The sequence below is a fragment of the Phasianus colchicus genome, chromosome 5 (assembly GCF_987193195.1).
Source record: "Phasianus colchicus chromosome 5, bPhaCol1.hap1.1, whole genome shotgun sequence".
Taxonomy (NCBI): domain Eukaryota; kingdom Metazoa; phylum Chordata; class Aves; order Galliformes; family Phasianidae; genus Phasianus; species Phasianus colchicus.
Window position 1 is genome coordinate 10603874 of NC_143440.1, and position 22525 is coordinate 10626398.

Sequence of the window (22525 nt, forward strand, 5' to 3'; positions counted from 1 at the left end):
GCACACGTGATTTGTCCTTTGAGGCTCAGATCAAATAGATCAGCATAGCAGATTAACCAGTAACTGAATTAAGCGAAAGGTAATGTGCAGGCTACTGCTGAGCTCACAGGGATGCTTGGGCCAGACAACGCTGAGTAATGCAGAGGCCCAAAGTATATGTGCTGCAGTGACCAAGTGGCACAAGGAGCTGCCTGTGAGCTTGGGCACCCTGAGTTAACAGCATACAGGATGCTTTCTAAGCACCTAGCCACAGCAGCCAGGGCACGATGAGCTTGGCCACTGCTGGTGGAGAACATGCCCAGGAGAAGCAATGTGCTGTCATACAAGGGCCTTCCAGTGCCCTCTGATTTGGTGCAGGAAACACCTTGTGCAGAGCTGGGAGAGGTGAGGCAGCTTTGCACTGGGTTTATGCAAGGCTTTCGGGTTACACAAGGGATGCTCTAAGGGCTGCAGTGTGTGGAGGGCCTGGCTCAGTGCTGCAGCTGCAATGCTTGTTCATCTCTTTATAGCACTGTGCTGGACTTGCAGACAGGAAATCTCAGCTTGTTTCCTCTGCTGCCACCCAGATTCAATGCCCTGAACTCACCTGTACGCTCCCCATTTCCCATTCCATGAGTGTCAACTCCCCAGGATACAGCCTGCAGAGCCCGTGGCCTGACTCACCTGTGTTTGGCTCTTCAGGCTTCTGCTGTGCTCACCAAGGCCTCATTGCTAGGGACAGACAGGAGATGTGCAGCTTTTGGGATGATACTCGCCCCTAACAACACCAGACTTTCCTCTCTGCTATAATAAATCCCAGCAAGTCATTGCCTTCCAGTATATGAAATCAGGAGTTCCTTGAAGTTCTGTTATATCTTAATTCACTTCAGCACAGATGAAGAAAGAGGCACACTGTACCCAGCACCAATGAAAACAAATCCAGACCCTGGAGCAAAACCAGAAGTCATTCCCAATTACCTTACTGAATAGCAGCACACAGTGTAAAGCAGCAAACTAAACCCAGTTGTGCTCTCCGTGTTTGGGTGGTAGGGAGCTTCAGTGTTTTGTACTCTGACAAGCAGAACACCACTATTTCAAACAGAATTTTTTTTTCCTCGTAAAACACTTTTTGTTAATTGGAAGGAGAGGCACTGACTGGGGTTGGAAGTTGCTCTCTGGCACGGCTGTCAGATGTAATGAAGCAGCCAGGGAAGCTGGTAGGGAGCTGCTTTGCAGAGTGTTGTCATGGGAACGATGCAACTAGGGCACCTAGTCTTCTACACGAGCTCTAACAATGTGGTGGCACAAAATCAATGCTGTTCAGTAGCACAAGGAGGGCCAGCCATCAGGTTTTCCCTAGCTGAGATCTGATCTGAATGAAATCCAAAAGGCACAGTCTCTATATGTGTAAAAATGGTGCCACTCCTTTCAAGCTGAATGAAGGCAGAATTTACATCAACTGAGTGAGCACCTAGACATGGACCTCAGAGGGAAAGGGCTGATATTAAAAATATTTGGTGGAAGCACAACCTCATCTGAGAACCCTCTGAAACAAGGTTAAGGAGCAGTTACTGGAGTCCTTGCTTACTTGGATGATTTCACTTGATTTTCACTGTTTCTGCACATTTTAACAGCCTGTTAATTTGGCATCCATAATGATTAACAGCAGAAGGCGAAGAGTGTAGACCAATGTGTACGTCACCCCAGTGTACAAGTTAAGAATACAGAATGCTACCATAGTGTCAATAGTTGTGGTCTTCTGAAGGATCTGAACCTCTCTGCATAATGCTCCTTTGAATGCAACTTACCACTCCTGTGCAGGACCACATAAGTGGAGTTATTAGAAACTCCTTTGTGGCTGTAGAAAATACCTTATTGATGCTGTAGTGGGGATAGACAATGGTTAAGAACAGTTACACGGGTGAGGAAGAATGCAGAGATTCCTGCTCTTACAGTTATATAGATTGATACATGTATAAATAAACAAATAACATCATTCATGCTGCACCACAGAGACAACTGAAATAGAATCAAATGTAAAAGGGATGACCAGATCTGAGAAAGGCTGAAAATTCTAGCTGAAAAAAGGGTAAAAAAGCCAAATGCAACTCATTGCCTCTGAACTTTCAATTCGCTTGCCCAGGTCTGCTGGCAAAGTAAAGAGCTCCTAATTAAAGCAGGCATTTGTACAGTGACTGCGTTTCTGCTGCTGGCCTGGTCCAGCAAGATGCTGAGCATATGCTCCTCATTTCCTATTGACATTGAAGTGTGAATGAGGGGCCACATCCATCCAGGCTCGCTTGATGTGTGCACTGGAAAAGTGACCAAAATAGCAGCCAAAGGAAGAAAATGGAGCCAACACGTGAAAGGGCTCCCTGGTTATGTGTTGAGGTTATTGATTAAAGCCCCTCTACTTAGCAACAAGTTTGAAAAAAGCTACAACAGTTTACTACAAAGAAGTCTGTAACTGTGTTGCCTCTTTAGCCTTACTTTGTCTCTAATGTATTTCTCACTGGCTGTGGTGTTTCTATGCACCCCGTGCAGAAACACTGGATTACACAAACAAATGCAGTAGCTGTTCTTCATGCTGCAAGGGCTGAAGTAGAGGTTGTGGATTTAAAGACTGTGGTTAATCAGCTGAAGCCCCTTCTCATCCACAAGTCACTACTGCTTGTCTTTGCAGTATCTCCTTTGGTGAACGAAGGCCCACGCACCGGTAACTACATTGATAAGAACATGACATATGTCACTAATTGAAATTATACACATTACACTGCATTCTCCCCACGTGAGCAATATAGGGAGTCAGCTGCTGCTAAGAAAATGTTTTTGTGTGCCCAAAGACAGGCTGACCTTGTTTTAATAGAGAAGGACCTTGAACTCTTACAGCCCACAGAAAAGTCAAGTGGATTCACTGAATCAGAAAGATAAAGTAAATGCAGAGCTCTTTCAGCACTTCCGTCCATTTGCTTCGTATCATAAATATCAATTCAAATATAGAAATGTAGAGTTAAACACAATTTGCCCAGCCTGTCCTTTCTATATGCATATATTTATGTCATGAAAGGTTTTACATAACTTCTACCAGCAGATTGCAAAATAATGCCTCCGTTATGAAAGGAAGCCACCAGTCATTACGTTGCATTACTGTAATGTAATGGGTCTGTGAGATGAGCTGTATTTAGAAAGCTTGCTTTTATTGCAAACCTTCTGCCCCGTTCACCCACCAGCATCGATTTCTCTTTCCATTCTGCAGAGACCATTAGAGCAGAATATCAGCTAACCTGAGCAGAGCCACTTAGGCTTTGGCCCTAGACAGAACCTCATGAGAGAAATTTGCACTGTGCAGTTTAAGAGACCCAGCACTGGTGACAGAATGTATTCGAATAGATGCTGATTACCAACACGCTAGCAGGTGAATCTCTCATTAGCCTAGAGCAATTGACATTGTAATTAATTGCTTCCCACACTTCACTGCTGAGTAAAGGCTGCTATAATAACAAGTACTGCCATTTAACTGAATATAAGGAATAAACAGAAGAGAATCCATATTTATTTCATTTTTCTTTGTGTACAAATGTCACGTTGCTCTCATGTTGGCAGTGATTGCAACAGTGCTGACTCAATTACTCATTTACATAATCCCTTCAGATTACTCTTTTATATAACCACCGATAATGAAAAGATTTTCTCAGCTGAGAAGAGCAAGCATGACAGCTCTGAATGTGCATAGGATAAACTGACATGAGAAGATGGTCATTTGCATTAGTAAATTTGCATTTACATACCGTAAATGATTAAAATTATCATCAATATTGCCTGCCCTACCTGACCTGAGGGATATCCAGTGACACAAAGAGCCCGTTTATTTGCAGACTGCGAAGCAAACACTGCACCAACTGCTTGTCACAGCTGAGTCCAGTGTTGTTACCACTTTATTGCATGAAGTTATTCTATAGACAAAAGGTTTTAAAATACTCTTATTTGAATGTGAATGAGTGCAGTGCAATAAAGAGGAATAAAGACATGACTTAGTGCATTGTTTGCCATGGGGACGGGACAGTTCTGGAAAGGATGCTGTAATGGAAAAGGAAGAGCAGACAAATACTCTGTGCATACAGTTCCTGGAAACACAAAGCTCTGTATCAAACATATCTATAAGATGACTGAGCAGAAAGGATGTGCCCCTGGAGCAAGCCTCTGCAGCAGAGCCTTGGAACTATCAAAAGGAGTGCCTTTAGCTGTTAGGGGGACCAGCTGTGTGAGTCCTGATGACGAAGACAAATATGACAGAAGCTCCAAAATTATAACAAAAACCACTTCTAATGCAATGTATTGTACAAATGGAAAAGTGTAATGTTTAGTTTAGAAAGGCCAGCTCATTGTCTTGAGTCTCAAGGCAGATCTTATTACTAAAGCACGTTCTATGTTAAAAACATATGAGAGCTCAGATGCATTAACTTGAAGAGGTTTATCTCCTAAGGACTCAGTGAGAAGTATAGGAGGCAGACTGCACTTCACTAAGGCTCACAGCCCGCAGATAATCAGAGCTCTCTTGAAGACAGAAACCCATCTTCATTTCTTCTGGAAAAATGCAAAGCTGAAGAACAGCTGCAAATATGTCTTTTACAGACAAATTATTATTATTATTTTTTCCCTGAAAACCACCCTCTTTACATTTTAATTTTGATTTTACAGTGATTTCACAGTATTGCTTTTGATATTGGCATGCTGAAAAATAAATAAATAAACCCCCTGAAAAAAAAATATCCAATTGTTCAAAGAAAAGCTTTTTTCTTACGGATTAATCAATCAATCTATCTCATGAGATCACTGCTTACTATTTTCTGGAGAGTAAAAGGACTCTTCTTCTAGAAGAAAAGGTGTTTACCCCCTCTTACACCAAGAACCTGTGGATCACAAGCTCCTGTTTCTTTTTGTTTTGGTATCCTTGGCTTTAAGGAAGCTCCCAGACAGGGTCTGAAGATCCCAAAAGCTGCTTCAGCCATCTAAAACTGGGTTTTTATTAACTGTGTATTAGAAATATTTGAGTGTGTTGAAAAAAATTAGTCTATCAGAAATCTTTTCCTACACTGAGGTGTTCCATATACAGTGAAGCTGCACATTATTTACATCAGCTTAAAACCTGATCTATGTTTTTCTAAAGATTCAGCATGTTTTTCAACTCAGCAGTCGATTTGCCAATCACAGACTATGAGCGTGGGTGGCTAGGAAGACACTGAGCCACCTTCATGCTTCAAAACACTTTCACTGCAGATAAAGTCATTCAAAAGATGAATTGTTTAGCTAAGGCTGAAATCTGATGTATACTTGCTACATGACTTCAGGGGCAATTTTCCCTGAATTTTAAAGAAAGGTGTTTTGTGTCTCCATAGTAACTCAAGCTCATTTATTAAGATGTCTGGTGCACTGTTAGCATTACACAATTCACTGTATTAAAACAAGGTATAATAGTACAATTGAGAAGTAAGCTTTATGTAAAGGGTTCTTTTAATTCCTATGAAATTACAGCCACTTAATGGAGCCTGAGGAAACACAGTGGGAACAGTGCAACTTTTGACAATGTACCATGTTGCAACTACAGCCATTTAGGATAGCAAATGGATGTAAGAAAGATAAAAGGAACAGGCGAGGGAATGGGGACATGAAAATTAGCTAAAACGTGCAGTCTGATATTCCTCTGTGAAATGTGCCAAAGAATCTGAAACAAATGTGAGAACTTTTCATGGCTTGGCAATGGTTCATGTGCAAGAGGCGAGCTGGATCCAGTCCTAGCAGTATCAGGTGGTTTTTGGAGTTTTCCTACCCAAGTAGGGAAAACTTCAAAATTGCTTATTCTCTAGGTCTCGAGAGACTGCATCTGAAAACGTTCCTTCTGAAGAGCATTTATTGCCCTTCTGATGGAAAGTAAACACTTTTCTTGGATGGAAATAATTCACAAGCATATGAAAAATAGGGAACACTGCAGTGTTTCAGTGAGATTTTCCCAGAGGCATATCTGTCTGACTATAAAATGTTAAGATTTGTATAAGTTGTCCTTGTGTGTTTAGTTATGGATAAACTTGATTATCTGTAACCTGCAAGTCTCATTTAAAATGCCACTTATTATTGCTTTTAATATGTTTCAATACTTTTGTGTTTTTGACCAATTTATAACGTGCTTTACGGGGATGAGTAACATGAATTTTAAGTTTAGCTTTAACAAAACCAGTTGAGTAAGTTCTGCAATTTGTCACAGCCTGTTTACATGAAGAAAATATACTTGGTGCCACATACTGGCATGCGTGAATACAACAAACTTTATATGTTTTGAGAGAGAAAAGAGCTAGGATAATGAGTATGTGTTATGTTATACGTGGTCCATATGTTCTCTGTCACCAAGTGATCTGTGTTCCTTCACCATTCACTTCACAAACTACAGGGAAATTTGTGAAAAAAAGCCCTGCTGTAGGCACTATGGAAAATGTGACTGTGTCTTGACCTATGCAAAATGGTTTCCTTACTTACTCTGGAAAGCATCCAGCATGTTTGTTGGAGGGGATTATCCCAACTTGTTGCTGGCAGGCTGTGATGTTGTCAAACTCTACATGGAGCTGACAATGGACCTGTTAAGAATACATAAACTGTATTTAGATATCAGCTTGTAGTCATGATTTGCTCCCTATCCCGAGGGACAGTACGCCCAGGAGGCTGCACTCCACATAGCTCAGGTTTGGTTTGCTGTCAACAACGGAGGCAAATCGTTGGCATGCTCCAAAAGCCTGGGTAGTCCTGGGTGCAGTTGGGCGTGGTAGGTCAAAAGGATGCACTACAGGCAACCCTAAGGGTTGTGTGCTGTGTTCTTCCTGGCTCCTCATTGTGGAGAGGGAAGTCACCTGCCCTTCACCGCCCACTTACTTCTCCCTCAGCCCTACTACACAGCCCTGAAACCCACCACCACCATCTTAAGTAACAAGAGGCAAAACACAGCAACCACACTACCATCACCATCTTATGAACCAGAGGGCACCAAGCCCTGCAACCTCTGCCAGCTTAACTACAGCACAACACTCCGAGTCTTGCCACTTCTGCCATCTCAAGTAGAGGGCACCAACTCCTGCAAAGTCCACTACTTAAGGAGCAAGAGACAACACAGCAAACCCCGCCACTTCTTATGTAACATAGGAGGCTAACATGGCCATTCCTTCTACCTCCTCCATCTTAGTGTTGGAAATATCCAAGTAATTTATCAGGATGGTGTCTCTGATAAAGGAGATTTTATTCACAATTGCAATGGTGGGTCTCCTGCTAGCAGTAGAGCACGTGTTACATCTTTTATGCCCTATTACTTGATGCTTATCTCTTTCTTCCCTGGTTCCTCATTGGCTGAGTACTTCAGGTTCACAATCTTCCCGACACTCAACTAAACATACGGATACTGGCTAAACATAAATTTTTCCTAGCTAAGCATGTATCACTAATTAGTTAACTTCTCACACTTGCTCATTCAACACTCAGACATTGTTTTTGGACATCTGCTTGTCCTTGCATAGAGATAAGCCTGGAAGGAGGACGGGGGGAGTATTTTGATGCCTGCCTGTTGCATCCCAACCTACCCACAGAGCAAGGCAATCCAGCCTTGTATAGAGGCCCTGGCTTCTTTGATGTTTGTTAAGTCTGCTTTTCTTTTTCTGAAAGTTTCTTATCCAAGCAGAATAGTCCTACAATATGCTTTCTTGTCCATAATACTATACCTATTTGGAACATCTAAAAACTATTGCAGTATCACATGCGAGAATTAACATATATGGTATATATGGTATTTTTTCACATCAGCTGTTTCTAAGGACAAGTTACAACACACAAATACATGGTGCTCTACTTCTTCAGATCAATTCCCCCTTTTTAATATCTAATGCAGAAACAACATTCCATTCCTACACTAGGTTGCAGGGCACATGTACCCCTGTGACTTCCGCCATCTTAGAGGCAAAAAACCAGCAACCCCAGCCATCTCCACTACCTTAAGTCACAAGGGGCATGATGTGGGAACCCTGCTAGGGCCAGCATAGGAGTACGGAGGGAAAAAGCATGGAAAGCTGTAGCACAGCTGCCAGAAGAGCTGTTTTGTTATCACTCCCCATGACAGCCCTGCCCTCCAGGTGCCTGGTACTGTGCCAGACACGTCTGCCCATGGCACAGGCATGAGGGGCAGGCATGGGATAGAGCCAGGCTGGCTCACTCACCCTGGGGCACCATGTTGTTGTTTTTTAATAAAGAAAAACGAAACCCCAAGCACTGCTGTGTATCCATTTGCGTGTGATGACGAAGTTCTGTAGTGCTTATGAAAGCAGGGGGCGTGGGCAGACCTTAAACACCCGCAGACACAGACGTCGTTACATTTACACTCCCATGGGACAGACAAGCACTGGGAGAGTGTTTATTCATGGTTTCAAACGAGACCCAGCTTCTATTTCATACTTTATTATTATTATTAGTAGTAGTATTTTTTAGTAACTCGTTAAACCTTGTGTGCTTCTTAACACCGGCTATGCTTCCTCTTAACAAAAACACGGTTAAACAAACGCCGTTTGTTTAACGCAACACCAGCCCCTCTCCCACCCGGAACCAAACGGCGCTGCCGCAGCTCCCCGAGGGCCGCAATAACGGGCGGACAGCGCCGGACGTGGACGGGCGGAAGGCGGAAGTGATGGCTGCGGCGCGGCGGCGCGGTTAGGCGGTGCGCAGCGGCGAGGAGCCCCGGGCCGACATGGCGGCCGGCCTCGGGGGCTGGCTGTGCCTCTGCGGGCTGCTGGCCGTGCTGGCGGGGCTGGGCGCTCAGGCTAAGGTGAGCGGGTAGGAGCGGGTGTGGAGAGTGCTGTTTACTTATTTATTCCGCTAATTGTGTTGAACTCTTGAAATAAATCTGGAAGGTGGTTTGCTGTCGGCTCTTCGTGTAGGACGTACGCTCGGCGGTGCGGGCTCAGCGTGTTGTTTGCTTTGCAGAATTCCGAGGACGTGCGATGTAAATGTATCTGCCCTCCTTACAAAGACCACTCCGGCCGTATCTACAATAAAAACGTTTCGCAGAAGGACTGGTGAGTTTATCACGGGGAAGTACAAAGAGTGTGGTTGTTTGTAAGCGTTCTGTAACGACGACAAAAACATCTCTTGCACAACTTGTTGGGCATTTCAGAATTCAGCTATTGGAAGAGATGAGGTTTGAAACCCCTAACGTTTCTCCACCTTCTATTTTGGATTGCTTGTTTGCATGTTCTTCTGTTGCATAAGACGTAGTAGAAGAAAAAGGGATGTTGTGATTTGAATTCAGTGACTAGAAATGGTATCGTGCTGAAGCAGTGTCTGTTGAACAGGACAGGGATCGTTCTGTCCTCCTTCTCTGCTCTTGAAACCAGTCCTGTTGTTTAGAGTTTGTTTCGGAGATCTGTTCCTCAAAAATCACAGTCAGAGAATGCAATATGTTCTCTCTCCTGTATGTATAAAGAGAAATCTTCTGTCTCAGCAATGGGCTGTGTTGTGTTGCTTGGGCTAGTCATGGCATCTGTCAGGTTTCAGCTGAGTCAAGGACCTGTATGCATGGGCAGAAATGAGCAGCTGGGGAAGAAGGAGGAGATAGCAGTGATTTAAAACAGCATACTTTGGAGTTGATCTGATATCCAAAGTGCTCAGGAATTCTTGGATCAACCTATAAAAATGTGAAATACATCTTGATACATTGATTCTTCTTCTTGTATATCAAGAATTATTAGTAGACTTTTTGGTCTGTTGAATAGCAGCTTGCTAGCAACTTGACTGTGAACGTTCCATGCCTCTTAGTAGTCCCACCAAAATAATTACAGGAAGTTAGAGATACAGATACGTAATAAGAGCTGTGCCTTGACTTATTGACTTATTTGCAGAAGAACTGTAAGAAACAACAGTGTAAATTTCAATCTGTGTTAATGAACATAAAATGTACTGTCTAATCTAAATTACTGTTTTGTCCCGTGTGGTTAAGTTAATGTTATTAGGCCTGCTATGACAGATTAGTCATAGTGCAGCAGTGAGACATACAGAGAGAACTCCAGCTGCAGCTGGCATCTTAGAGCAACACTGTTAATAGCTTTGTTGCCTATTGCTCCTTTGCAAATGAAGTGGATTTTTTTCAGTGGACATTGCTTAGCGTGTGCCTGACTATCAGAAAAGACCTTGCTTTAAATCAAATTGACAGTGATTGAAGGAAAAGTTAACTTTGTAGACTTGGCTAATTTCATGGTGACAGATAAATGGTGCTTACAGAATCTCAAAAACCTATTTTCCAGTCTTAAATTTCATTGTGCTGAGATTGTTTCTTGTGAGACCACCTGGGAATGTTTCATGACTTTAGTCTTCTTGTTTGAGCTGCCTTCTTACTACTTTAAAAAGGCTTCATTGCTAGGTCATGTGCAACAAAGTAGACAATTCTAGTGTCACACCTGGGCTTCTGCATCTGTGCCTGTGACTTGTTATTGTTGTATAGAACAGAGTGACATGCTGTTTCCTTCAGGCATTTAGATCTTGTCTGAGACAAGAGCCAGATCAATTTTTAGTGTCTTTACGAGTTACATTCAGTATGACCACTTACTGCCCTCTTATCCGGACATAAAATGAAAATTTAATCTTTAATCTTGAACTTGTAGCCTGTGTTGTGATACCCTTATTTAGATGTATCAGTTCTTTCACCAGATTGGTCCTTTTTTTTCCATCCTCACAGACAGTCAGACAATGCCTTTTGTTAACATCAGTATGAGCTGACAGTACTCCAACACCAATAAAAGTGTTCTCCATTTGAGAGTTTGGAGCTACTGCTGGCAATTCAGCCCTGACAAACAACACAGTGGGCAAACATTGTGCTGTATAAGCCTAAGCACCTACATGGCATTCAGTTAAATAACCCACTTTGGAAGAAATGCATTGGTATTTCATGTCATGAGGCTGACTCCTTTAATAGTCACGGAAATGGTGGGAGGGAAGGTGCCATGTCTGCTTTGAAGGATAAACTGGAAGCTGAGCAGAAACTGTGCTTTTGACTTGCCTAGATTCCCTAGGAAGAAAAGTTTCCTTGGTGAGTGCAAGGGAGAAGGTCTAATATGGAGGAAGTTGAGTGGCAACGTCCTTTAGGAAAGGATCAACCTTTTCCACATATTCCTCTTAAATGGAATGCCATGGAATCACAGTCCAAGGAAACATGTAATCAAAACTGTAAGAACCTGAGAGTTTTTACCCTCTATAGCAGCATGAAACTGAACTAGAGAAAAAACTTGCTGATATTATTTGATATATTCATGGTAACAGATGTCCTGCTGTAGCCAAGCAACATGCTGGCTTTCTTCTCTACTTGAGCAGCATATTGACATAACCTTTACCGAAATTTCTTAGTTTATTACTTGTATGTATTTCTGATTTTGCATCTTAAGCGCAGCACTCTTTTGCAGGGGAGTTTGTAATTCTCATGTCAAATAAATGGAAAAAATGATTCCTCCATGCCTCTCCAGAGATTGTGATGTGACACTCAACAGTTCTTGTTATAAGGAAGTAATACCAACAAAACAGAAGATATAAAAACTGATGCCTGACTGTGTGGCTTGGCAACATTTTCATCTAGCCCAATACAGAGTTGAATTGTTAGCTGCTGCTATCACATCAGGCATTTTGTTTTGTTACCTGTTTCTGCCTCCATTAACACTGAGTTGACAGGGATCAAAGTGAAATTTGTTCTATAAGTGCTCTTCAAGGTGCTTGGGTTGTTAACTGAATAACCAAACTGAGTCAGCAAAAAACCCAAATTATTTAAGTTATTGGTGGAAGTAGTGGTGCAAGTTGTTATATCATGGCAGCTGGATTTTAGTTCTGTGGTGTAGAATGTTCATAGAATTGTCAACCACGTTTCTTGGTATGGAAACTGTCTAAGAGTTTGTAATCTTTCAAGTCGAAAGCATGTTTTCCTCTCTGGTTCCAGTGCTTTGAAGTGAATGCTGTTTATTCACAATCTTATTGCTTTAATAAACAACTCATCCAATGTCTGCTTTTTTTTCCTTATGCCTATAAACATGTGATGGCAAGAAAAAAAGAGCTACTGTTCACAAACACCAAGGAGAGGTCAATCTTCCTTCAGATACTGGAAAAAAACAGAATAAAACTCCTTAAGTATTAGGAGGAAAAGATATGTAATAGCTGGAATTGAGTTAGAGATGTCACTGTCAAATGGTGCATGTGTGCTGGGTTTCAAATTCGTGGACTTGTTAGGCTGACAGCTTTATTTCCATAAAATAATGTGTTTAGTTGGAAAGCTCTTAACTTGTTTAGCAGCTTGTCAGTAGATGTAGTTATCGTTTAAGTAAAATAATTGAGTAGTTGAGTAGTGATTAAAAAAAAAAAAAATCCTTTGGTACTTATAATTTAGAACAGCCTATCTTAAGCAAGGGTGAATTCTTAGCCCAAGCAACTGGGATCTGAATGTATCTAAAGATGTGAGGTCTGCCTATATAAGAGAACAAATAAGCTAAAACCAGTTCAACTGCTTGAATCATTCCTGTCTTTCTTCAGTGATTGTCTTCATGTGGTTGAGCCCATGCCTGTCCCTGGACCTGATGTAGAAGCATATTGTTTACGTTGTGAGTGCAAATATGAAGAGAGAAGCTCTGTCACAATTAAGGTAAAACATGGAATTCTGTTGTTATATATTAAATTCCTCAACTGGATAGTAAATATAACTTTTTAGAGAAATACTCTTTTTAAAGGGAGAACTCTTCTAAAGCAGTCTTAAGATTTTTTTTAATGTATTTATTTTTAGTTGTTAATAACTTATCTTGAATAGTAATAGTAGAATCGTGTTATAGCTGAAAGGGTGAACTTAAGAAGTTTATTTAAGTTCTCCTGTTTTGAGATTAAGCTTTATACTTTGCTGGGATTTTGAGTGTGCTATGGTATTTTGTCAAACTTTGGACTTCATATTTTTCTTAGTGTTCTCTCATTATTCAGCTGTCTTCCTTCCTTGATGTAAATTTACTTTCTATCTTGGCAAGCTAAGAAGAGCAAAATTGATCATGTTTGCTTTATCTGATGATTCTTCATACTTATCCTATTACTGCCATTTAGCCCCTGACTGGAGTGAATAGATTATATAGTGTGTGTTTTCTTCTGTTATACAGATTCCTTTTTTAGGAGGCTTTCTAGGATTTTGTGTTTTTCCCCTTTTTCTTTGTGAGCTCTGTGACTGAATGTGGATCTATGCTAGGGAATGGAGACCATGTAGGAACCCCAAAATTTGTGACCAGTTTAATTGCTGTGGATTAGTAGTCTTGATTGAGGTGAGAGAACACCAGGTTGTTTCAAGAAGGATAGCATAGGACTTTAGCAAGGCCTCACTAAGAGAGACTTTGTTTCAAGCTAATTTATCTGTCTGCCCTTAAACCTTGTAATACCAATTTAATAGATGATGGCTTTTTGCTGTTTGTGAATTTTAAGTCATAGTGACACTACTGAAGGTTGTCAGGCTCATCAGAAACTTTGACTGTAAGTTCTTTTGTTCATCACTGCCTTGTGAGGGGTGGCTGAGGTAATGTCATAACTCTGGGATAAATAATGTTTGTGTTGTGCAGGTTACAATCATCATATACTTGTCTATTTTGGGCCTACTTCTTCTGTACATGGTGTACCTTACACTAGTGGAACCCATACTGAAGAGACGTCTCTTTGGACATTCACAGCTCATACAGAGTGATGAAGACATTGGGGTGAGTTCATCCAACCACTTGTATGCATGGGTTAACTCTTCAGTGATTGTTTGGGAAGATTTTTCTGCAAGGCAATTTAAATTCTTTTCCTGAAGGGAGAGGGTGATCTTCACTGTAGTCAGAAAACCATGTGGTGATTCTGTGTGCCATGCTTTCATTTTTCACTTGTCTAGAAAGTATTAAGATGAGGATTGCTTCTGTTAGTCCAGCTCTAAACGCAGATCATTTTCTCAGAGAAAGAATGGAGGAAAGGAGGTAAACTCATGTGGGAGGTACAAATTCTGATGTGCTCATAATCAGTACAATCATCTTAGTTTTATATATATTGATTTTAGATTTTTTCTCCAAAAAGAAAGTGTATGCTCACTGAACTGTTGCTTCAGTTTGTATTTATCAATGCTAAATGTAATGATTGATGCTAAAATAATTTATTTGTATTACAACTAAAAACTGGAGTGTGATACATTTCTACAAATCAGAACAGCCTTTTTCAGGAAAAAAAAAAGGGAATTAGTCCATCAGTGACAAATGATGACAAATGGTTATCTTTCTCTTACTGGCCTTTCCCATTGCCAGCACAGCGTTTTTGGCTTCTAATAACGATGGAGCACTTTTTTTTTTTTTTTTTGTTAAGTACCATTACAGGAAGGCAGTGTAAAACCTTACAAAACCTTGCATTGGAAACAGTGATACATGTAGTACCTGATCAGTGTTGATAGGAATGACTGGTGGGAGTAGGGCATCTCTGTGTTGAAGAGGGACTTAGAATTGTATAAAAACAAGGACTGTGGCTAAGCAGATCTAAGGTTTTCTATAAAGCTGATGAATCTGCTTGTCTGAGTGAGTTACTGCCACAAACTGATATGGGGTAAGTACTTTAAATGGGAGCTGTGTTGGTGTTATGTCATACAAATTGTTAACACAATTTTGAAGTCTCAGCATCGATATAATTTCTATACTGAGTCTTGAAGCAGCTCTGTTTCTAATGGTGAGGTACACATCAGATGTAGAATAATCTCAGCTAGCATTTTCAAAACCAGACCTGGTCTATGAGACAGGAAGATTTCCATCTGCATAACCTTTCAGCAGACATAAACATTTTGTAGCAAGTACTGCTGAAATAAACGGAAGCTAGTCAGAAAGATATGCAGCATTTATTAGTGTTAAAGAAGATTTTTGTCATTCCTTCTATTATATTGGCAGTTAATAGGAGGAGATAAATATGCTCGTTCGTGGTGAAACAAAACTATGATGGCAGCACTTACAAAATGTATTGAAAAAAAAGCCCTGTGCAGTTCTACTGCCTCTTGCTTCAGGAACTTCATAAATGTGAAGGCAATAGAAGTGGTAAATGCTGTGCTCTGTACCTGTGGTTTTTCAAGTTCAAATTTTGCTGTAACTTAGTGGGACCCTTGTGTGCTTGTGGAGTTGCTACTGCTTATGTCTGCAGCAGTGCTTGGAACAAAAAGCTCTTAAGCTCGGTTCTTATTTCACGTTCCTCATTTCCCATTGTCCCTTCTTCTGGGACAGTAAATGTGAATTGAAGGTTCTTCGTGACTTTTTGCCTTTCTTGCCTTTTTTGTTGTCTTCCCTCTTGCAAGCTCTTTAGGTATTGATCTCTGTCTCACTCTGGAAATACCATCTGTGTTGATTTAGTTGCTACAGTGTGCTTGCTTTTTCCTGTTGCCCATGGGTGGCAGTGGCAACTGGTGAATACAAGTCAGTTTGTGAGACCTTTTCCCTTTTCTGTACCCTCTGTCCACTCCCTCTTTCCTTTTTACATTGAAATTGAGAGAAGCTAGCTTGCCAGTTCCATCCAGCTTGTCTTATGGTATCCTTTCCTCCATTTATTTTATGGAGGAAATGTATTCCTATTGTGATTTTACTTCCCTACAAATGAAGTGGTTTGTGATCTTACTAGATCTAGAACTTACTGTTCTAGATATATCCAACTGCATAATCTTTCATGTAAGTTCATAGCTCTTTCAGTTTGGGACTATCTTGTTTTTAGCATATTTCTTAGCTCAGTGATGCCCATATGTGCATTTGTAGACGTCCACTGAGATCCTTAATATTAATCATTCCACTGTTAAGAATCATCATTGAGCTATTCTGTACAGAATTATGTTGCAGATACAGTATCCATTCATGTCAATGTTTTTAAAAGCATTCTGGAACAACAACAAAAATGTACTGTGAGGTGTATATATATATATATAAATGGCAAATAACTATTTAATACAGGATGTAGTTATATTATTTTTTTATTATGTAGTTTACATACGATGCTTTCTGATGTAGCTTTAGAAACATGACTGTCCAAAACAGTTTGACAGCCAAATAAGAAGTTCAATTCCAACTCTTACTTTTATAACCTGCTTTTATTTATTAGAAGAAAACAAAGCTTTGCAGGTATTGATGGAAAACAGGCAGAGTAAATATTAAATAAGCTTCCAGTTATTGTTGAGCTCTATCACTTAAACAGCTGTATTTACACTTTGCTTTCAGACAGCTCGGTACAATAGGTTTGGTTTGGTAAACAGTGGAGTGTGTTGGTTTTACATACAATCTTTATATGAACGTCCTGAACTGCTGTACAGTAACAGGCTGAGAGCTGGCAGAAAACTGACTAAATCACTGTTTAAGTGACATTAAAGAAAGTACATTCATGACAATAACAGGAGGGTCCTGGCATCTTTGTCTTTCCTAGATTTGAGCTACTAATGGAGTTTGAGTAGTGAGGCACTGGAACAAGTTGCCCATGGAGGCTGGATGTCCCATCTCTGGAGACTTTCAGGGCTGGGTTGGATGGGGCCCTGGGCAACCTGATCCAGTGATTGGCAACCCTGGCTGTGTTAGAGAGTTGGAGCTCAGTGATCTTTGAGGTCCCTTCCGACCTAAGCTGTTCTGTGAGATTGCAGTGACACAATTTGGTCTATTTGGAAAATCTTTGGTGGTTACTTGGGATGAAAAGCATAGTTTTAACTATCTGAAAACTTGCTTTGTCATTCTGACTGACTAGCTGGCTAAAATAGCTCATTTTCCCTTAAAATCACCAACAAAATAAAACATTGAATTCAATTGCTTGATGGAATTAATGAGATGTAACTAAGGATCTTTGCCATTCCAGGATCACCAGCCGTTTGCAAATGCTCATGACGTGTTAGCTCGTTCTCGGAGCCGTGCCAACGTATTGAACAAAGTGGAGTATGCCCAGCAGCGCTGGAAGTTGCAGGTCCAAGAGCAACGCAAGTCTGTTTTTGACCGTCACGTTGTGCTGAGTTAATTCTCTCAGCAGTTAACTCCAAGAAGTAAAGCAGACAGACTGAAAGAACTGATTTCTGTCTCCCTGAACCTACCACTTCAAAAGGGTTTTCTTCAGTTGTTCTTTTCTGATTTTAAAAAAACAAAACAAACATATATATATGAAGTATTTAAAATTTGAAAGAATATACTAAAGTGGAAGCAGATAAAAGAAATTAGTTAACCAAAAGCTAGAAATCTTTACATTTTCAGTTGTCTCTTACTAATAAAACCGAAAAGAAAACAAACCCTGAGATAGCTTGCTTTGTTTGCTACTGTGATACCTTATTTACAGTTGTGACTTTATGGTGATTTTTAACTATATATTTCTCTTTATTATTTATGTGGTCAAAAGTACCTGGGAACACTGTAACTACTTACAACTCACTACTCTCTTTATGTAAAGACCTTTTGTAAATATATTTGGATTTTTCTTCAGGCTGATGTGAGGTATTGGAAATTGAAATCTTGCAGTGCAGTTGTCATGTCAGAGCAAAATTTTGATTGGCTGTATTCCTCATTTGGTTTCTTGCACTTGTACTTTCAAGATGCTTGTATGTCGGGTGGTTGCAGAAATAAGGCTGAACTTAAATGGACACTGACTCTTTGAGCTGCACACTTGAAGTACTGTGATGTAGATAAACTCAAATGCAGTGCACTTCAAGGCAGTGTTGACATTTTGTTCTATTTTGCTTTAAAAGCTTAATATATTGTATGTGTACGATATCTTTTAAAAGAAATCTTCCTTTCTTCTCATGGGTAAAGTCTCAGGAGCTAGTATATAATGAAATATTTATTATAAGAATCTTTCTGCATTTGTCTGGATTGATGGTATAAGGCACATAATTTCTTGAGCACCTGTCATCTTGGGAGTTAGGTGTATTTTTCTATCTGTGATTCTGTGTTCATCTCTCTTAAGAGGTATACAGTTGCTAGATGACTAACTTTCATATATCCTCTTTGGAGTGTAACAATTAAAACTGATTTTTGAAAAACAGATGCACATTATCTAGATGTCATCATTTTCTCCCTCATTACCCTTGCATGTAAATTGCATTTATAAGAACAGTTATTTGAAAATGCTTCTGAGTGGAAATACGCAGTTGTTTAGTGCTAAGGGAAAGAAAGGCTCACTAAATTGCTGATTGGAAGAAGTTTTTAATCCCTGACTGAAATTTAGCTAGGCACATTTAGTTATATTATTGTGTTGCAATGATTTTCATTTCCAGTGCCAAAGGAAATGGTTTCATATAACAGTATTATATATTGGCAGGTACAGTTTTGACTTTCATAATTGACAGAGTGGGAGCAAAATAGTGTGGAAAATAGACTGTACCTGTATGCATAGCTCTTCAGTACCTTGAGTGGAAACATAAGCTGTCCCATAACATTTGCAATGACAACATCTCTTTGGCAGATGCAGATCTTCATTGTCTTCTCAATCCTGTAGGCTTCCAAAACCACAATTAATCTGGGTGTAATTATAACAGGCACCTGATTAGTGGAGGTGTATGGTTCTCCCTCTAAGTACAAAACAGCACAGGGTGTATTGACAGGATAAAAACAAACAAACAAACAAAAACACAGTTGTGTTGGCGTCTAACCCTGATGAGTCAATGATCAGTTATGACAGTGATGTACATAGGATGCCCTAAAGAAAAATAACTTGTTGCATTTGTGCCTACCTTTCAGTTCTAATAGGTGCTTTAAATCTTGGCTGCATTTCTGATCAGGTCTGAAGCTGGAGTAGAAGGAGGATGCAGAACTTTGCTCCAGATGGGGGAGGAGGGGAAGGGGAGGGAAAAAAAGGGAATTAGGACTGATATTTGAGTTTAGTATTGAGGCTTTGAAACAGCAAAGTGGAAGAGAATTTAAAAGAACTGGGAACAAATCGGATCTTTTGAGATGACCATGAAATGTAATATTAATTTCATCCATGCTCTTATTCAAATGTGTGTTCATTTTAACAGTATTTAACTAAGTTCTAGCTGATAATTAAATTTAAATGTTAGTGTATGAAGCTCCAGTAAAGGAAAATGCTTGTTTAGTAAACTGTAACAGGGCATAAGCAAAGTATGTTCCTGATTTACTTTTTCAGGTGATCCAGTTGTGTTCAATACAGTTTTAAAATTTCTAGTCCTTAATGCCAAGTCTTGTTGCCATCATAGCTGTAGTGTGGGTGGAAAAGCCAAACCAGAAATGAGCAGATCTAACTGTAAGCTACTTTGCATGTTGTCAATTGGCTATAAATTGCAGGAGCCATTGACTCAGTGGAACAAAGTGCATGATTCAGGTAAGAGAACTGTGTATTGCTGTATCTAGCAACAGATCTTCACTGAATTTCCATGTTTCTCTAAACCACTTCTATCAGCCAATCAGTAACTTTTAATTCTGTAGTCTGTAGCTTTTTAATTCATTGTGTTTAATATGATCAATTACTACGTTACATAAGATGCAAGGAAACTGGAACATTAACTTTTCTTTTTAATATCATTTAGATATTTTCAGGTATTACTCAGCAGTCTTAAAATTAGCACGTCTTGTTTCCTTGGATTTTACTTTCCTCTGAAGATTGGTGAGTCTCTGGTCTAATGGGAAGAGGATTCTAACGTGCTCAGTGCAGACAGTAAGGCAACAGACAACTGTTCTATGGAATGCTGTTATGCAGCAGAATTGTTGGTGCAAAACAAATACTGCAAGTATCACAAGGGGCTGTGTTTTTGGTTTCTTGCTGTATATAGATACTTTACTATTAACTTTTTGCTATTCATTGATTTTATTTCATTCTGACAATATTTTCAAGATGTCACAGTAAAAAAGGTTTAGAACAACACAACTTGTGTTAAAAAAGAGACGATTATCTGCTGCTTTTGTTTTATGAATGTATATATTCACTTCTAATCTTTGAGTATCTTTATTAATTCAAAATGAATGTGTCTGCATGCCATCAGTGTGCTATAGAAAGATCCATTTAAGATGCATGTGACTGTCTCTCTTGTCTAACAGCATGCTATAAAGAACTCTGAACTCCCAAGATTTCTGTACTGAGATCCATTTTGATAAGAAAAAAACAAATAGCACTGAATGCAGATGTACGTTGATGGAATATGTTGTTAGATTGGGTTATTGAGTGAAAATTCTCTTAGTGTTGAAAGTGGCAAGTTTGAAATTATTTTAATGTTTTCTAATATCTCTATCCTTGTGAGGGATTAAGAGAATCCAATTTGTTATGGAACTGTGATCTGAATATTTGAAGCTTTTCAAGGTTGTTGTGAGTAGTGCAGTCTAGATGTTTCTGGTAACCTACTTTGTGTTCATGTGCTTTTTCTGTTATGGAGGGTATAATCTAAGTATTTTAGAATGGAAAGTATAGATGAGGAAGATGTTAAAGGAGCATTTTTGGATAGATTTTGTGTTGGGAAGTACTGCTTGCAATTGGTAAGGATGGATTGTAATTCTTTAAAAAGGTAACTGTATGCTTTAGATATATTTTTAAGTAGCTATTATGTAAAATAATTTAAAATTGAAATTTAGTATTTCATCTCCGTGTTTCTCCACTTGTCTGTGTATTAAACAAGAGGACCCAAGATGGTGTCAGGTTTAGCCATAATTCATCCTCTAGGCCTTTTCTAAAGCTTAGATGAAGAGTAAATTGAATACTTTACAGACCTAAAGTTAACATTGGGATCCCTTCCCTGTGCTGGTTTTACATCGAGTCAAAACAGTACAGTGAATGAGATATCAAATGAATAGAGAAGTAATTTGTCATTGAAGATTTTTTTGGTAGAGAGTCTGTCACTGGAATTGTCGATGGGGTGGAGAGAATGCCTTCAGTTTTGGCCTGCTTTATGTTTTCTGTAAAGATGAAAGTTTGGAGCAAGCTAGATTTCTATGGGGCTCATAAAGGTGGATCCTTCTCATTTCTAAAGCAGAGATGAAAGGAGAATGTTTGCTCTTTCCTTTAGAAAGTGTTAACAGTTTATTTTTTTAAAAACACTTTAGCCAATTTCCATCCTCTTGTTTTTCTCAAAGAGGATGTTTTCTGCCATCTTTTGTTCTGAGATGTTGCAAATACATTAGAAGTCTCACCTGGCAAGTGCCAGTTAGTAATTACAGGTGAGTATTTTGTCCTGAACAGCATGAGTTGTTTAAAGTGATTTGTAATTATGCATTTCCAGGTTAAATGCAGAACCTGATGGATGGGAAAAGCTACTGTAATCTCATGGACAAGTTGGCCATTTCTGCTGACACTCAGTGCATACAGCTGCCCCGGCCTTTCTGTGCAGACCCACTCGTCATGTTTCACATGTACCCAGAAACACCAAACCAGGTCGCTTGCTCTGAAGATCTGTCATTTCTTCCTTTCATGTCTGACCATTTCATCACAGAGAACTTCTACAGTGAGCCCTGTGGCTTTTCCTACCAAATACCCCACTGTAATTACAACAGGAGTGAGTACTCCTATGGGCCTGCTTTCATCAGGAAGAGGAATGAGAGGGAAAGGCAGAGAGTTAAATGCGTCAATGAAGGCTATGCTAAATTGAGACATCACTTACCTAAGGAATACTTAGAGAAACGGCTCAGCAAAGTAGAGACTCTCCGTGCAGCAATAAAATACATCAGGTACCTACAGTCTGTTCTGTACAGTGACTCCATGGCAGCAGACAAAAATGTCATGGAGCCAAGCCAAGCACCTAAAGCAATTAACAAACAAAACCAATTTTTGAAGGCTATCTAAACTGTTCCAAATCAAGGGAAAGATATCCTGCATGGAAGCCTGGTAGCCACTGCTATGATGTTCATGATGTTCCTGAAACATCTAGGAGCAGATCATACTACAGATTGATACCAGCCCACAGAAAAGCATTTTAGTTTTGAAGGTAGTAACTGCGCTTACAGAAGTGTGACTGGAAAATCACATCTGAGTGGCCTCAGATAATTCATGGAAATTGGAAAGCACATCTAAAATTGTTACCGAACAAAAAATACAATACCTACAAGTGTGAATTAATTGTATGTGCCATCACATTCTTCGTGCTTTGAAATAAAATAAAGTCTTTCCAGTGGTGAGGCTAAAATTCCTTTATTTTTCAGTAATGTGACTGGTTTGCTCTCCTATGCTCTTTCATAGTTTTTTGTTCTTATTGCCCGTGTTTCTCTTAGAAAGCGAGGTGGTCTTTATAAAGGTAAATAAAGGAATGTTGTTCAAAGCCAACAAAATGGATAATTTAGTTTAAAAGTGGAAGGAAAAGGGAGCAGTTCTCTGAAACATTGTCACTGGGCGTAGGAAGAGCATGACATCTTGCAAATGCAGTTTTATTCCTATGAGTAAAAATTTTGATCTCTTTCAAAACTGTTGATTCAGCCTAATTTCTATTGAAATTCTATGGAAATTCTTTTCCATCTCTCCATGCACTTAAAAATTAGGACTGGTTGCACAATACAGAGAGGGTTGGCAAGATTCTGGC

At 39.7% G+C, this 22525-nt stretch overlaps 2 protein-coding genes across 2 annotated transcripts; both read left to right on the forward strand.

The window, feature by feature from the left end:
• Positions 1-8654: 8654 nt before the first annotated feature.
• TMEM9B (TMEM9 domain family member B) lies at positions 8655-18056 on the forward strand. The gene is made up of 5 exons (XM_031613968.2): positions 8655-8827; positions 8986-9077; positions 12565-12673; positions 13620-13754; positions 16885-18056. The coding sequence occupies exons 1-5, from the start codon at positions 8750-8752 to the stop codon at positions 17038-17040; spliced, it is 570 nt and encodes a 189-aa protein (XP_031469828.1). The 5' UTR covers positions 8655-8749; the 3' UTR covers positions 17041-18056.
• A 98-nt stretch (positions 18057-18154) lies between these two features.
• Positions 18155-22197, forward strand: ASCL3 (achaete-scute family bHLH transcription factor 3). The gene has a single exon (XM_031613969.2). It carries the CDS (start codon positions 21241-21243, stop codon positions 21793-21795), a length of 555 nt encoding a protein of 184 aa, XP_031469829.1. The 5' UTR covers positions 18155-21240; the 3' UTR covers positions 21796-22197.
• The last annotated feature ends 328 nt before the right edge of the window (positions 22198-22525 follow it).

What these genes read in the sequence shown, in the direction of transcription:
- TMEM9B (XM_031613968.2), top strand. Translation starts at nt 8,750, where the DNA reads ATGGCGGCCGGCCTCGGGGGCTGGCTGTGCCTCTGCGGGCTGCTGGCC. An exon ending in GGCTGGGCGCTCAGGCTAAG is followed by an intron (nt 8,828 to 8,985) that starts GTGAGCGGGTAG and finishes TTTGCTTTGCAG; the next exon opens with AATTCCGAGGACGTGCGATG. An exon ending in AGAGTGATGAAGACATTGGG is followed by an intron (nt 13,755 to 16,884) that starts GTGAGTTCATCC and finishes TTGCCATTCCAG; the next exon opens with GATCACCAGCCGTTTGCAAA.
- ASCL3 (XM_031613969.2), top strand. Translation starts at nt 21,241, where the DNA reads ATGCAGAACCTGATGGATGGGAAAAGCTACTGTAATCTCATGGACAAG.